This window comes from Cucurbita pepo, chromosome 1 (genome assembly GCF_057944985.1).
Source record: "Cucurbita pepo subsp. pepo isolate OVF chromosome 1, ASM5794498v1, whole genome shotgun sequence".
NCBI classification, from domain to species: Eukaryota; Viridiplantae; Streptophyta; class Magnoliopsida; order Cucurbitales; family Cucurbitaceae; genus Cucurbita; species Cucurbita pepo.
Window position 1 is genome coordinate 4,803,988 of NC_141798.1, and position 14,527 is coordinate 4,818,514.

The 14,527-nt window shown below is 35.0% G+C and overlaps 2 protein-coding genes across 2 annotated transcripts; both read right to left on the reverse strand.

The window, feature by feature from the left end:
- Nucleotides 1–231: 231 nt before the first annotated feature.
- On the reverse strand, nucleotides 232–1,451 carry AT17.1 (plastid movement impaired protein). Its single transcript, XM_023660030.2, has 3 exons — nucleotides 1,126–1,451; nucleotides 618–953; nucleotides 232–488 (listed from the first exon to the last, which is right to left on the reverse strand). Exons 1-3 carry the CDS (start codon nucleotides 1,366–1,368, stop codon nucleotides 426–428), a joined length of 642 nt encoding a protein of 213 aa, XP_023515798.1. The 5' UTR covers nucleotides 1,369–1,451; the 3' UTR covers nucleotides 232–425.
- A 3,206-nt stretch (nucleotides 1,452–4,657) lies between these two features.
- Nucleotides 4,658–13,333, reverse strand: LOC111807309 (putative 1-phosphatidylinositol-3-phosphate 5-kinase FAB1C). The gene is made up of 11 exons (XM_023693017.2): nucleotides 11,582–13,333; nucleotides 10,434–11,216; nucleotides 10,155–10,308; nucleotides 9,644–9,985; nucleotides 8,426–9,163; nucleotides 7,972–8,303; nucleotides 7,760–7,886; nucleotides 7,513–7,677; nucleotides 5,901–7,406; nucleotides 5,156–5,422; nucleotides 4,658–4,996 (listed from the first exon to the last, which is right to left on the reverse strand). The coding sequence occupies exons 1-11, from the start codon at nucleotides 12,049–12,051 to the stop codon at nucleotides 4,742–4,744; spliced, it is 5,139 nt and encodes a 1,712-aa protein (XP_023548785.2). The 5' UTR covers nucleotides 12,052–13,333; the 3' UTR covers nucleotides 4,658–4,741.
- Nucleotides 13,334–14,527: the final 1,194 nt, after the last annotated feature.

The following is a 14,527-nucleotide window of genomic DNA, read 5'->3' on the forward strand; positions in this document are numbered from 1 at the left end:
GCAAGTCAAGCAAAGTGAAGTCGTTTGCAAGAAAATATAAGTTATTGTTTCTCGTAAATTATGTGAGGAAGAGAACAATTTTCCTTTTTTACCTCTAAGGGTCTATGTTTCCAACCATATCTTTGACCCATATAAAGTAAAAATTATATTAATATATAATGTGAAACATTAAACTATATATATTGAGCTAAAAAAAGCTCTCCATGACTCGGGAGCTAGCTACTTATATAACATTAATTTATTTATGAGTACATAATGGAAGTAAAAAAAAAAACGAAACTATATCTAGCTATATTCTACAAAAGCGGTTCAAAATTCAAATGTTTTAAGTTGAAATGAAGGATGTAACGTAATACTCTCAGTAGATCGTCACGTCACTGTGTCACTTCAATTAATTTGTCTATGATTTTTGTTGCCCTTGTTAATTAAGTTGCTACCGCAATTTGAGGCATTGCTTCTATTGTCGTCATGAAACTTACTCGTCGCTTCTGCATTTTCAACCAAGAAAATCATTTCAATTTTATCATCGAAAATAATTAGTAAATCTTAATGACAAATGGAAGTGGTAAGTAAAATTAAATTAAAAAAGAAAAAGAAAAAAGACAGTGCATGCGCACCTCACGTGGCTTGATCATGACATCCTTCTCCTTCTCCATCGTCTTTTCATTTTGACAAACACTTTCTCTAGCTTTGGCCATGTACAACCCCATAATCCTCTCCGCTGCCTCTGCCTCATCTTTGCTCTCCTTCAACACCCTTTCCACCTCCGCCTTCGGCAGCCGTACCTTCACCCGTGTCGCTTCCGATCCCTCTCTCTGTTCACCGCCCTCCTCTGCCAACACGCTCTTCGGTTTCATGATAGTTAGGTCCGATGCTGACCGCCGTGACAACATCAAGCTCTCTAGCCTATCCTTCGCACTCATGTTGATCGCCGACCGTACTCGCCGTGGAGCCTTCATGTCAAAATAAATCATAACTAATGTAACTCAAATAACTACAAAGTGGAATAGAGAATATAATTTCCGTCCCCAACCCAGTTGAGTAAACTGGGAGAAATCTCTCCCCACTTTTTTTTTTCTTGTTCATCGTGGGTTAAACAAACATCTCTAATATCGTTACTCTCACCTGTTCTTTTGGAACTTTAGGCAGCTCCACAAGAAAATAGAGTCTTTTCGTGCTAAGCTTCTGGTGGAGTTCCAATGGCTTTGCTCGAACTCCGTAGTGTTTCACAGCCTCGGATTCGAGTAAAACGAAGCCGGGATAGTCCTTGACGACATCCCGAGCTTGAACCGGGGGGGTTAGTTTGATCGTGTCGCCGGAGACCGTCATCACCTTAACCGTCTTCTTGAGCCCAAAGGTGTTTCCCATGGCAGCCAAAAGGGAAAGAGTTGGAAAGAGGGAAGAGGAAGATGGTGGGCGTAGTAGAAGAGACACAAATGAAAGTGTAAAGGTGTTGTTATTATAGAGAGGAATTTGTTTGGTGAAGGGTTTGTTTGTGGTCAAACAAAGAAGGCAATGTTTGAAAATTGAATTTAAATCATGTTTGACAATGCACAAATAAGTACGTAAACTGTCCCTTTCCACCCAAGTATGTAATTTATAATTGTCAGTCCCACGGTTTTTAAACACGTCTATTAAAGAGAGATTTTCATATCCAATTTACATTTTTTTTTTAAGAAATTGAATTTTCAACCGTTCATCAATTCTATATATATCAACGTGGTTACCAAAACATTGGTCATATATATAATTTCAAATGGTAACGAAAAATTTGTCGGAAGAAGTCCTTTTCTAAGAAATTTGAAGAGAAGAAGCCAAAGGGCGTGATGTATGGGGTAAGGTTGTGATTTGATTTGATATTATATAGTTTATATTATGGTTTTAATTTAATACAAAATGGGTGGAGAGTTAACCACGGGCGTCGATCTAACCTTTAATTTATTTCAACATCTTGATTTGATGTTGACTCGAGCATAGTTTAAATTTAGCTTTTAATCCTTTTAATTTGGGTCGGATATATTTTAAAATTTTGAAGAATGTTATATGACCCGTTATTGAATTTTCATTCATGACTCTAAAATTGTTCGAACATTTTATATAATATATTCACTAAAACGTAAGTAATAATCTAATTTTATTTAGTTGAATTATTAAATTTGAATGTTTATTCAAACTTAAATTAATATAAGAAAATTCAAAATTTATTAAATATTTTAAAATAATTATATATTAATTTAAAATTAATCCCCACTTCTGATTGGTGGTGTAATTTAAAATAAAATAAGGGTGGGTAATATATAATAATATTAAAGTGTTTTATATTTTTGTTAAAGTGAAAGAATATTAAAAAATAGATAGTGTAAAAGTCCAAAATGACCTTCCGCTCATCAATTTGGAAGCTTTGGGTTCTTAATTTCATTGGCTTGAGAACCAAGACCAACCACCTTCTTCCTCTCTTCCTTTGGATAACCATGAAATTTTAAATTTAGAAGAATAATTTATATATATATATATACATATATATATATATATATATATATATATATATATGAAGGGTTTAAACATGTCTAATTTGCTCCCAAATGCTAACCATGTTCGTTAACTTCCTAAGAATTTGTCTGCAATGCTAATACTTTACTTTGAGAAATTCTATGTTAAGTGGTCTCCTAAGAATTTTCCTAAGATGCATGTGAGTAAGAACAAAACATGACTCTTGATGGTCTGTTAGAATAGTTTTCACTCTTAAAAAGCAAGAAGTAGGTAACGTAATCATGTCGTAAGGGAATGACGGAGTCGGCCCATCAAGAAAAAATACATATAATTCTAAACGGACATATTATAATTTTTTAATTTTGTGGGATTGAAATTTTTTTAATTAAATTATAACAATGTGAACGTTCACAAAATTACTTGTAAAATTAAGAATTTGATTCCTAAATTAATATTAGTGTTTAATTATAACAATTTTACTTAAAAAAGAAAAAAGGTTACCTTGACCACTAACATTTTTTTTTCTTTTTTAATTTCTATTTTAATTTTGGAATTGAGGGTAGTTTGGTCTTTCGCGCCTTGAATTTTGTTGAATTTTGAAGAGTAGTTCCCTTGAAAATAGAAAGTATTTTTAAAATTTTAATTTGCCATTTTAATTCTTTTATTCATGTTTCGTGGAATTCAAAACCTTCAAAATTAATTTTCAAACTTTGTTTTTCTTTTACGTTGTTTTTCTTTTTTTTTTTTGGGAGTTCTACATTTTCTTTAATTCAACCAAAAAAATAAAAAATAAAAAATAAAAATAGGTCGTTACCAAATTTAATATAGATTATATATACGCACATTTTTATTATTATTATTTTAAGTTCATAGAGAATTCAAATTATTGACTTCTCAATATATATTTTTATCATATATTTAAGTATTAATTTTAATCTTACGTGAAATTAATACTCGTGTATTGATGGAGAAGAGTGTGCGAGAGTGTTTTTGAAATTAGACTAGAAAAATTATCATGATCTAGATAACAAAGACATGTGTTGAGAATATCATAAACAATGATAAAAGGTATTTTTAAATGGTTAAATATATATATATTTTTTTGTTCGATTTTTAGGTTTCTTTAGATTTTTTTTACATTTTTACTCTTAAGTTGCGACACTCAAATTGTTGTTATTCACGTTGAATAATTTTTGTTTCTCACACGTCAAGAAATAATTGAAAAACTAGTAAGAAAAAATGCGCTAACTTTTAACCTAAACATTTGTAATTATATATTAAGAAAACTAAAGTTGGAGAAAATTTGGATGCGTTCACATTAGAGCAAAGATAAATTAGGATAAAAGAACCAATTTTAATTTAGAGAGACAGTTTTCACTCTTAGAACCACTTAAAAAAAGAAGTAAGTAACATGATCATGTCGCTAAAGAATGGTAAGGTCATCAGGCATTCAATCCAAATCCAAGTTTCGATTGACCTCTAAGCATGAAACATTACAAATCTATTATATGACCTCACTAAAGATAGAACATGTCACATAAACGGCACGACGTGCATATATATATATATTTATATCATATGTTAGGTATGAAATTTCAAATAAACGTGCTCCATTGAGCCAACCCATTTCCTCCCATTTTCCTAATCCTTTTCTTCCAAGTTCTAAAAAAAAGTGTTATGAGCTTTTTCTCTAAATAAAAAACATTTGTTCTCTCTCTTCCACATGGGAATCACAATCTATTATGGATCTTATTCAAAGTTCATAAGAAAGAGTTGATTTCAATTGGTCAAAATATTTGAATTTCTTTTACTTAAAAAAGTTCTCTCTCACAATATATAACAATGAAATTCATTTGAAAAGGACTTTGTGGACTATGGTTGTTTAGGGAATAGAAAATTTTCCATTAAAATATTTTGATGTTCGTTTTTGTTTAAGTCCAATGGGATAAGTTGTTCGTTATAATATATCTTTACGATAAAGTATTATCAACTTACGAACTAAAATGAACATCTTCTACACGTAATGCTTACGTAAGTTATGATTCCAAATTTGTTACAAATAACTTTCTCATTAGATCGAAAAAAGAAAAGTAGGTGTTTCTTTGTACACAGTTCTAAGAGATGGAAGTGTAAAAAAGAAGAAAAGAATGAGAGGGATTCCTTCAAATTTATATCAGCAATTGCTATCACTTTATTGATTGATGAACAAATGCTTTCATGGACAAAAGAATACAATGATCTAATCATAAAATCAAGAAGACCATTGATCAGGAACTGTCAGAAAATAAGCAGTCATCGCCTTGCGAAAACGTTTCTTGTATTGTTTTGGAGAGATGATGGTAGGAGAAGCGTTCTTCGACCCTCCGAGTATCCCCGACGCCTTCACCCACGTTTCTAATTGCTTGTCCCATGTATACTGTCTCATGAAATCGATGATGCCTAACACGAGCTCCTTCCGCTCCTCGTCAACCCCGACTAAAAGCGAGTAGTCCATAACGTCTATCGACTGAAGAATGTGAAGAATCAGTAAATTTGCTTCCATATGAAGAATAAAGTACAGAATACAAATCAATCATCCATCCAAATTCATGCTGTTTATCCAAGCCAATTAATCAAGGAAATGCAATAAAAAAGACGAACTTGAGAATTCAACAATGCAGCTTACCGCCAAAAAAGATGTATCGTTCCAGATGGCTCGTTCGAGTTTTCTTTTGGCCTTGCTTCCAAGAAATATGGGTTTCGTCCGCAGTGCTTCTAAAAGGTTCAGATCAAGTAGAACCTTGTTAGCCCCGGATGTGTCGGGGTTGTAACGAGATCGTGAAGAGCCCTTGAGATCGTACACCTTTGAGATACTTCTCATGAAGAAAAGATTCTCCATCACCATCAAATCCATTTTCATTTCTTTCCCACCTTTCAGGTGTTTAACAGTGACCTGCCATTACACATTTGTGAAAAAACAAAATGTAAATATTCGTCCCCATAGTCATTGGTAAGAGTACTCGAATACATCCACAAGAAGGTATATATATATATATATATATCGAACTTTCAAGATGTGTCCATTCGGCCTCTAAGCTTCCAAAACATTTATACTTCACCCATCAAAGGCGTAGTTCCCCCCAGGAGCCACTTTACTCTTCCTTACTTGCAATTCTATTGCTCTCTGCCGAGCCTCTTGGAGTGTTTTCTGTGCTAGGGGCCCAGCAGAGAGAACAGTAAGGATAACGAGCGTGGAGTCCGGTAAAAGTACTTGAATGCATCCACAAGAAGGGGTATATATATATATATATCGAACTTTCAAGATGTGTCCATTTTGGCCTCTAAGCTTGCAAGACGTTTATTCTAGAAACTAATGCATATGAAAGTTAAAAAAGAAACCAAAGTAGGATTCAAAAGCTAAATATTTTTACCTGATAGATCCCAAGAATTTTCGCAAGGCAAGTTGGACTTCCAGAGGTTAGGGAATGTGACAAGTACTTAAAATATTCAGGAGCAAACTCCTCAAACGAATCGAGCTCTGTCCTCGTGACTTGTTTAATGATGAACCTTTCATCCAATGACTTAGCAAAATAAACATTACTTTTTCCACCCTGTGCGCTCCATCTACAACAGCGACTCAAAGACCTTACAAAATCCACTCCCTTGGGACAGCACTTCTTTCTAAGCAAGTCAAATTGCTTTGCAAAATAGCAAGTGACAGAGAACTTGACTTTACCCCCAGATGTTGAAGATTCATCTACAAACGAAAGTCTCAAATGGGGAGACTTTTTGGGATCTGAAAACAGGGTCCTCATGGTTGAAGAATCTTCAGAACCATAGTTTCCATAGTGGATATAGTCCAAGTCTAGAGCACCAAATGACTGCCAAGCTGAAAGAGTTGCAGGCCGAGAATCTTCGATATTGATTCTAGGAATGCTCTGGCCTCCGTCGTTGTTTGTAAACTTATCAGCAACCCAGTCATCGTATTCTCTAGAGTTTAAGGCATATGCAATTATGCTAGTAGGTTCATTGTCATAAACAGCGATAACTATATCATTATTGCCAGTCTGAGGAAGCAGCAGTCGAACGCCTTCAAGGATATGAGATGTCGAGATAAAAGATGGAGTTGAACTGAGTAATAAATTTAACTTCTGTGTTTCCCATGGTAACATTTGAGAGTGGGCTCTAGTTAAACTAGAAACAGGATCCCTTAGCATACTACTGTAATCTGCAGAAGCATGGAAAGATCTAATATTTGACAACTGACAAGTAGATGGATGCAACCCTTTCCGGATTCTCTCTTGCATTCTTATCGCTGAATCGAAGGAATGAACTCGCACAGGTGACATCAATACCCTTTTCATTTGAGGATTATCCTTTTGACTCACCTGCTTCACTCCCCCATCTAGAGGTTCTTCTGTTTGCAGTGCAGAAACAGCCGGTGGTTTCTTCACAGATTGCTCAGTTCCAGACCAAGCGCAATCGATTCTCTCAGAAAGAGTGGATTCATAAGAAGAAATGCTCAAAAAATCCATGGGGGTACTCAGTTCCCCATCTGTGTGTGCTTCCTCTCTGCAGGCTTGATGTGAGGTTGATGCGGAGCATTCAAATGCTGTTGACTCTTCCTTCTGCTCTGAATGTAAATCATTCCCAGCCAACTCATGAACCGAAGAAGATTCGTGAATATTCTCATTGTGGCCAAATTCAAGTTTCCCATCACTGTGAGCAGAATCGCTTTTCGAATCTCTCATTACAGGTGAAGACGCATCAGTTTTTGGATTTAAAATCTTTTTGAGGAGGGAATCAAGCGAATAAAGCCGGTGATCCCAATAGTGGGTATGCATTAATAGGGAACGCCTCAAACGATTCAGTTCCAGGATATCGACAGAAATCATCCCCATTAACGAAGGTTTCATCATGAATGGTTGCAGCAGACCCTATTAAATTAGCAAATAATTCTCATGAATAACATAGTACCTATATACAAATGTACAAGGACAATTAAAACGTTTATCATAATTGAATTGTTCTCACAGCACTTACAATGTAATCACTTCGTTCCTTTTGAAGCAGTTCTTTCAGTTGCGCGATGTGGCTTTGCACATCACTCGAGTCTGATGAGTCCTGCATTGACAACTTGTTTTTCTGTTCCATTCTATCAACGATATCGGAAATCTCGGCATACAAGCTTTCCATTTTACCAATAATCTGCATTGAAAACCCCAAAGTAGAGTAAACAAAAGCAAGATTTCGAAACCATGCAAATCACATTTCAAATTATGAAAACCACCTCTGAAGCTTCTTTTGAAATCCATTCCTGCTGAACATGGCTATTGAACTCGAGTACAGAAGGGGGTAAGTTAACAGAGAGAATATCAATGGTCGAGTATCGGAAGAATGCGACCATGCTCCCATACCTGTGTTCAGAAACTTCTTATTCAGTTACAAGCAACATACAATAACAATTGTAAAATCAATGGTGAATTCAGATGCCTCACACACCCATAGAAACGGAGGCAGTCCCTCTGCAATGAATGACCGCAAGTTGCGACTCGATTTGCAGTTGCATGATTTGAGAAGCTAAGCTCCAAAAATTTTCCAAAAGAAAGCCCCCAGGCAGCATCAGACATAACAACCCTAGGAGTTGCTGGTGGGACTCCATCAATTTGGGCACACTTAAGGCACCGGTGCCACATCCATATCTTGCCATCTTCTTCCCCGGGAAGCTTTATAGAGGGTAAGCGTCTAACATTGATTGTAAGATTACCCTGCTGATGGGTGTAACAAAGAACATGGGCCTCGGCCGACTCCTTACAGGATGGACAGCTTGATGTCTGCAATGAGAACCCAAACGAAATAAAATACCACCTCAAAATTATACAGCTACCCAAGGAAAAATAAACAAAACGAACTTTTATATATCAATTAGACATATAGAATTAGGAAATAAATAAACCTGGTCAAAGAGATCATCCCGTAGATATCTCCCTAAAGGCTTGTCAAAACGGCCATAAAACTTTATGCGCAAAAGGCGAGAGCGCTCACATATAGTTCCTTTAAGTACACAATGGCTTGAGAAGGATACCAAAATGCTCTGGTGAGTATCCGCTGCTGAGAAGTATTCATTAGAAAGTTCCTTTTCATCAAAACTTTCAGACTTTCGCAACTCTGGAATCCCACCAGACTTTCCCATTCTCCATTTCAAGGTTTCTGGCAGTTCAGATTCAGAAAGACTTCGGGTAGCGAAAGGAACTGTTATACTGTCCTTAAATTCCTCACAATGGTTAAGAGAAGGCTTTAGATCAACCTCGGATAGTAAATCATCATTGAATATGTCAGGAAGTGTATCGACGATGCTCGAGTCTTCAAAGCCAGTAGACTGTAGAAAGCTATTGTCACCAAGGTGAGAATCCATCGAGTATATTTTAGATTCATCAAGCTCAGAACTAGGAGCAGAAAATTTATCTTCGGTGGAAAGATCAAACAGACAATTGGATGCCTCGGGAGCATTGGGATTTTCTGATGAGGAATTATCTTCAACAGAAATAGAGCGCTTCGGCATCTTAGGGAGAGAAGCACCTTCATCCACAAGAAAGGAAGTCTCAAGAGATAAGTGATATGCTGCAAATATTGCATATTGAACAACATCTTTAACTTTTTTAAGTTCTTCACGACACATGCCTTTCAGCAAGACCTATGAGAAGAAATGTGACAAGATTAGAAGCAGAACAGACTATAAAATCACATTTTTCTAAGCCCACAGAACCATTCAAATTATGACTTACAAGCTATTGTCAGAAGAAAATTAGGTTGTTTGAAAGCTACACTCAAAAATTGGTTATAGTTCACTAGAATGGAAAAAAATTGATCAAAAAACACGAGTATGATTGTATGAACTATTGACAATTTTACATGATGAAAAGAAAAATCCAAATATTTTGTTTCCATGTGTTTACATGTTTACTGATTAACTATTAATCAACGACATTTTTAAGAAAAATGAGAATTTCTCAATGATAAATGAAAAGTTACAATATGGTAAAAAAATTTAGATTAGAAGTATTACAGTAAGGTACCCAAAAAACTTCACCAAGAAATCATTCCAAAAAAGTAGCATAGAAAATCATTTTGAAAAAGTAGCCACAAAACAAATTAATTTTCTAACTAGAGTTACCGTGCAACCCAAACGCTTTGGACATCCTTCAAAGAACATCAAGGTCTTGGATAGTTTTTTATTCTGATTAGCATCTCCATGCTCTTCAGTCACTCTCTCTAACCGGAAAAGTTCACAATGTCCCAAACGTGCCGTGGAAATATGATCAATTGATGGAGTAAGGGATGCACCAGTGCAACGGGCTATACGCTCTAGTAACGGCTTTTTAACATTGAGCACCAGAGATATTTCCTTTGCCAGCAGATAATCCTGTGCGCACGAGGATACACTTTTTTCCACCAGCAGAACATTGGGGCGAAGAGACTCTATTTTTGAAATTATCGTCTTCAGATGATCATTTTCCTGCATTAATGAGATAGGAATATTAGAGGTCATGGAACAATAAAACCCAAAATATAATAATAAATAAGACAACTTTAACTAGTTCCAGCATTCTGTATGCATAGAAAACTTAAATGTGTAAAAAGAAGATAAACTAAATGATGATTTTCTTAAAACTAAAGACAAGTACCTGATATAATAATGTATTAAAAGAAGCAAGCTGATTAGCAACTTGGTGGTATTCAAGGGATCCTCCTAAAAGAAGTAACCTTGGATTTTTGAATTGTGAGGTCATGCGTTTGTGCTTTATGTTTTTTGTACAGACAACTCCCTTTATAAGTGTGCTGCAGAAAAAAGATAAACGACTTCAAGACATTAGTCAAGACAAAATATATGATATATACGCAAAGCATTGAAGCTATTTGCACAAAGGGATACTCCAAGCTGCAGTAACGGCCATAAGTTATACCTGTCATGAGGACGTCCTGAAGCTACGCATTTTACTTTCACATAATCCCCAGGATCCATACTGCCTCCTCTGCTAGTATCTGGTCTCACAAAATTTGCAGCTTGCCAGGCTATTGTGGTAATAACATCAAGCCAGTCCTCAACATAATCTCCTCCAGATTTGGTATCGTCTCCCTGCAATAGTTGTGCAACAAGAGCCCTAAAGTGACCCTGAACCATAGCTCTTAAGGGCTCCTTATTCACCTCCTGCAAATTTTGCTTTGCTGGAAACATGCTAGAAAGGCTACTGCTCCTAGAGAACATAGCACCGGAATCCCCAATATCATCATCTTCATCATCGTAGGCAAAGAAATTATTCTCCAAGTCATCAATTTCATCATCAGGAGGTGGGGGGAACCATATAAGACCATTGTTTTCAAAATCTAATGGCCTTTCTACCTTTCCTTCTTGGTCCTGGATAGTTGGCAGGTCACCAGAGCATGCATGTTTGTTATTTTGACCATCAGTCAGTCTCTCAGACCTATTTAAAATGGCCTCAGCATCTCGAGACGATAGATTCTCCCTTTGACCTGGATCTATAGTCTGTACAACATAATCAGCTTTGCTTAAAGTATAATCATTCCTTGAAGGGCTGTCAGAAGGACTTGATTCCCTGAAATGAGAACTAAAGAACTCGTTTCTTGTACTAATACTACTCGACTCTATGTCTGAACTGTCACGACAATAATCACTTGATGGGCTAAAATAATGTCTCCCAGAATCTTCTGCATCATCTTCATCACTCCTACATTAGAACAAAAAATTAAAATTTGCTTTTCTTGCTTTTAAGTGTAAGTGTAATATATTTTTATCACAGAAGCATCATCTCAAATCACAAAGTTGACTACTACCACAAAATTGTATACCAAACGAAAGAGTTTTCTGTCTAAAATTGGATTTTATAATTTCTAATATAAGATCTCTGAGGTACTCAAATAAATGATATTGAGACTTATGCATCATTTACCAACAAAACTATATATATACCAAACGTAAGAGTTTTCTAACTAAAAGTGGATTTCATAATTTCTAACATGAAAGTTACAGCAGGTACTAGAATACCAAAAATTATAGGGATGAACAGGCATTTGCATTCAAACAAAATATTACCAGTTAGGCGAGTGGCGAACAGAAATAGGAAATGGATGAGCATTAAACGAGCTCGAAATCCTATGTGATGCTGCATAGGGAGAATAACCACAATCTTGTGACCCAAGATATCGACTCAGACGATCATCGGAAAGTGATTCAATCTTCATAGGAGACTTGTCTGCACCATCATAACTAGGAGAAGGAGGTTCTGGGCTATATCTGGGAGAGACAGAAGGATATACTTTCTCACTATGTCTCCTCCCACCTTCACGCCGTAGGTTATCATCAGAACAAAACTTGCACAACTTGATTCTCTTCATAGCCTCATTACCTACCTTCATACCATCTGATTGAACAACAAAAGATTCATAACCCCGAACGCATTTTCCACAAGACGATTGATTACAACTCTGACACAGGTATCTCAGAGACATCTGGGAAAAGCTTGTATCACACTCACAACACATTTTGAAACTATTGTTAGGCATCACAAATTCCTTAGACAAGCACACTGGTGAGTCAGGTCTCCAGGAAATCCAAGGCCTAACCTTGTCGATCAGATCTGTTAATTTTTTTTATAGTACAACAAATGGGAGCAGGGGAAATTTGAACCTCCAACCGATCTGGTAATGAACTATCACGAATTCCCAAAGACAGTCAATCATCCAAGAAGAATTAAAACCTCGATGACACCTCAAAGTTGAAACTGTATAACACCACTCCTCTTTCAAGTTCAATACATGGAATTTTTTCTTCTTTTTCACATATAGAAATAAAATGGAAAAAGAAATCAACCCTTGGAAACAAAATACCCACAAAAAGTTCCAAATAAAGAAGAAGAAACGCAATAATATCCACAATAAAAATGATGGGGTGCTTTGGGATGTGTTTGTATGAGTCTACAGACTTAATACTAAGTATTTCCTCCCCTCTTTCTCTCTCAAAATGGGAGTCAAAAGCCAAAGAAGAACAAGAGGAAAAAAAAAAAACAAATCCTCCAAGAAATATATCAAAAGAAGGATATAGAAAGCTATGAAAAAACCTGAGATGCACCAAAATATGGCAGTATTTACACCAGAATCCTATCACAACAATAACCCGAAGACCAAAGGACCCAGTAAAGACTAGTATCACCAGCTACAACAACACCAACAAGAAGAGAACAGAAAACGAAACCCTAAAACCTAACTGATGCCAGAGTCCTCAAGAATGAATCCGGCAACCGATTTAAGCATCCCAAGGAGAGAATCCAGCAAAAACCGATCATATGTTAGAAAAGAGTCAAAGATCAACGAAGAGAGTTAGCTTGATTCGATATACAAATGGAAAACCAAGTCAAAATTAAGCAGCCCCGGAAGAAAAACACCAAAACAAGACCAGATTGAACTAAGATGAAGGAGAAACAGTAGCTTGCGAAGAGGAAAACGAAGAAACTACAGAAGGAAATTGATTTTGAATGCTTGGTAAAATGAGAATCAAAAGGAGGTATAGAAGGAGTACGGAGAAGGTTCCTTTTCTACCGGAATCAGTAGCTCGCATCTCGAAGCTTAAAATTCCGTCTTTGTTACCCCAACAACCACCAATTCTTCTGATCGTCTTTCCCATCTGAAGAACCACTTTCTTCTTCAATCTCCCATTCTTTCATTTCCGTTCAGATTTCGCAAGAAACTTCAATTCTTTTCTGGGTTTTTCTTTTCTTCTTCTTCTTCTCTCTGTACTACTCTTTTTGCTGCTCTGCTTTTTTTCTTTTTCATAATTATTAAACAACAAATAAATCTGCCTATGCCCCTATGTCCATATTAAAAGAAAACCATAAAACCGAACCCAACCGAACCGAACCCAACCCAGCCGAACCGAAATCTTAGTCCTCTGAATTTCCTTTTTAGTCCTCCAAAGCCTGCCCAATTTATTACGTTTTCTTTCTTAAGACTTTTTATTATTTCTGTTTTGATTCATCGGTATAACCTATTTTTAAATTTTAAATTTTTTATTTAATAAATTCTTAAAATTTCAATTTTGTGTCCAAAATAAGATCATTTTAATTATTTTTAAAAAAATTTAAAAATTAAATTTTATATCTAATATTATTTAATTTTAGAAAAAATTTAAATGGGTTAAGATTCTATTAAATATTCATGAATCTATTTAATATTTTTAACGTTGAAAAGATTAAATTTTTATTTAATATCCACTAGGTTGGGTGAAGATATATTTATTTATTTAAAAAATTAAAATAGAATAAATCTAAACAAAAAATAAATAAATAAGGGTTTAATTCTTTCTTTATTTTGAGAGTGCCCATCAAGCTGATTAATCAATAATATAAAATAAAGTAATAAAAAAAAAAAAGGGTTTAAGAGGTGTATTTTAATATTTTTGCATTTATTTTTGTGTTCTTTTTGTTTATATTTTAATTTAGGGTTTAGGAGTACAAATCCATGCTGTTGATTGGTCAGCAACTCAGCTCTAATTCATCCTCAATTTTCTTTAATTACTCCCAAATATATTTTTTAATTAAAATAATATATAATTTTTTAAAAGAAATATTAATTTTTGTGGGCTTTTGGGGCCCACTCTCGGTGCGTGAATGTGTGGTACACGCGCCTTTGACGAAATCTAGAACGTGGTTTCATAGTGGATTGAAAGCTAACGGGTCAAATTTTACACCCAAATTATGATTGTTCCTTTCAACTTTTATGTGTTTCTTTCTTTGTATAATTTGCATTTAAATTTTAGGTTGGTGAAATAACTTTTTACCTACTTATCCTTCCATTTTATCTTTATTTCAAAAATATCCCCCTTCTTTTTAAAATTATATTATTACCCCCTCACTTTTCATAAATATTTTAAAATATTATAGAATCAAATATTTCATTTCTTTTTTAATATTTATAAACTAAATTTTAATAGCCAAATAGTTAGTTATTTTAATTTTTTGTTTTTAAATTTTGAAATGGGGAGCAT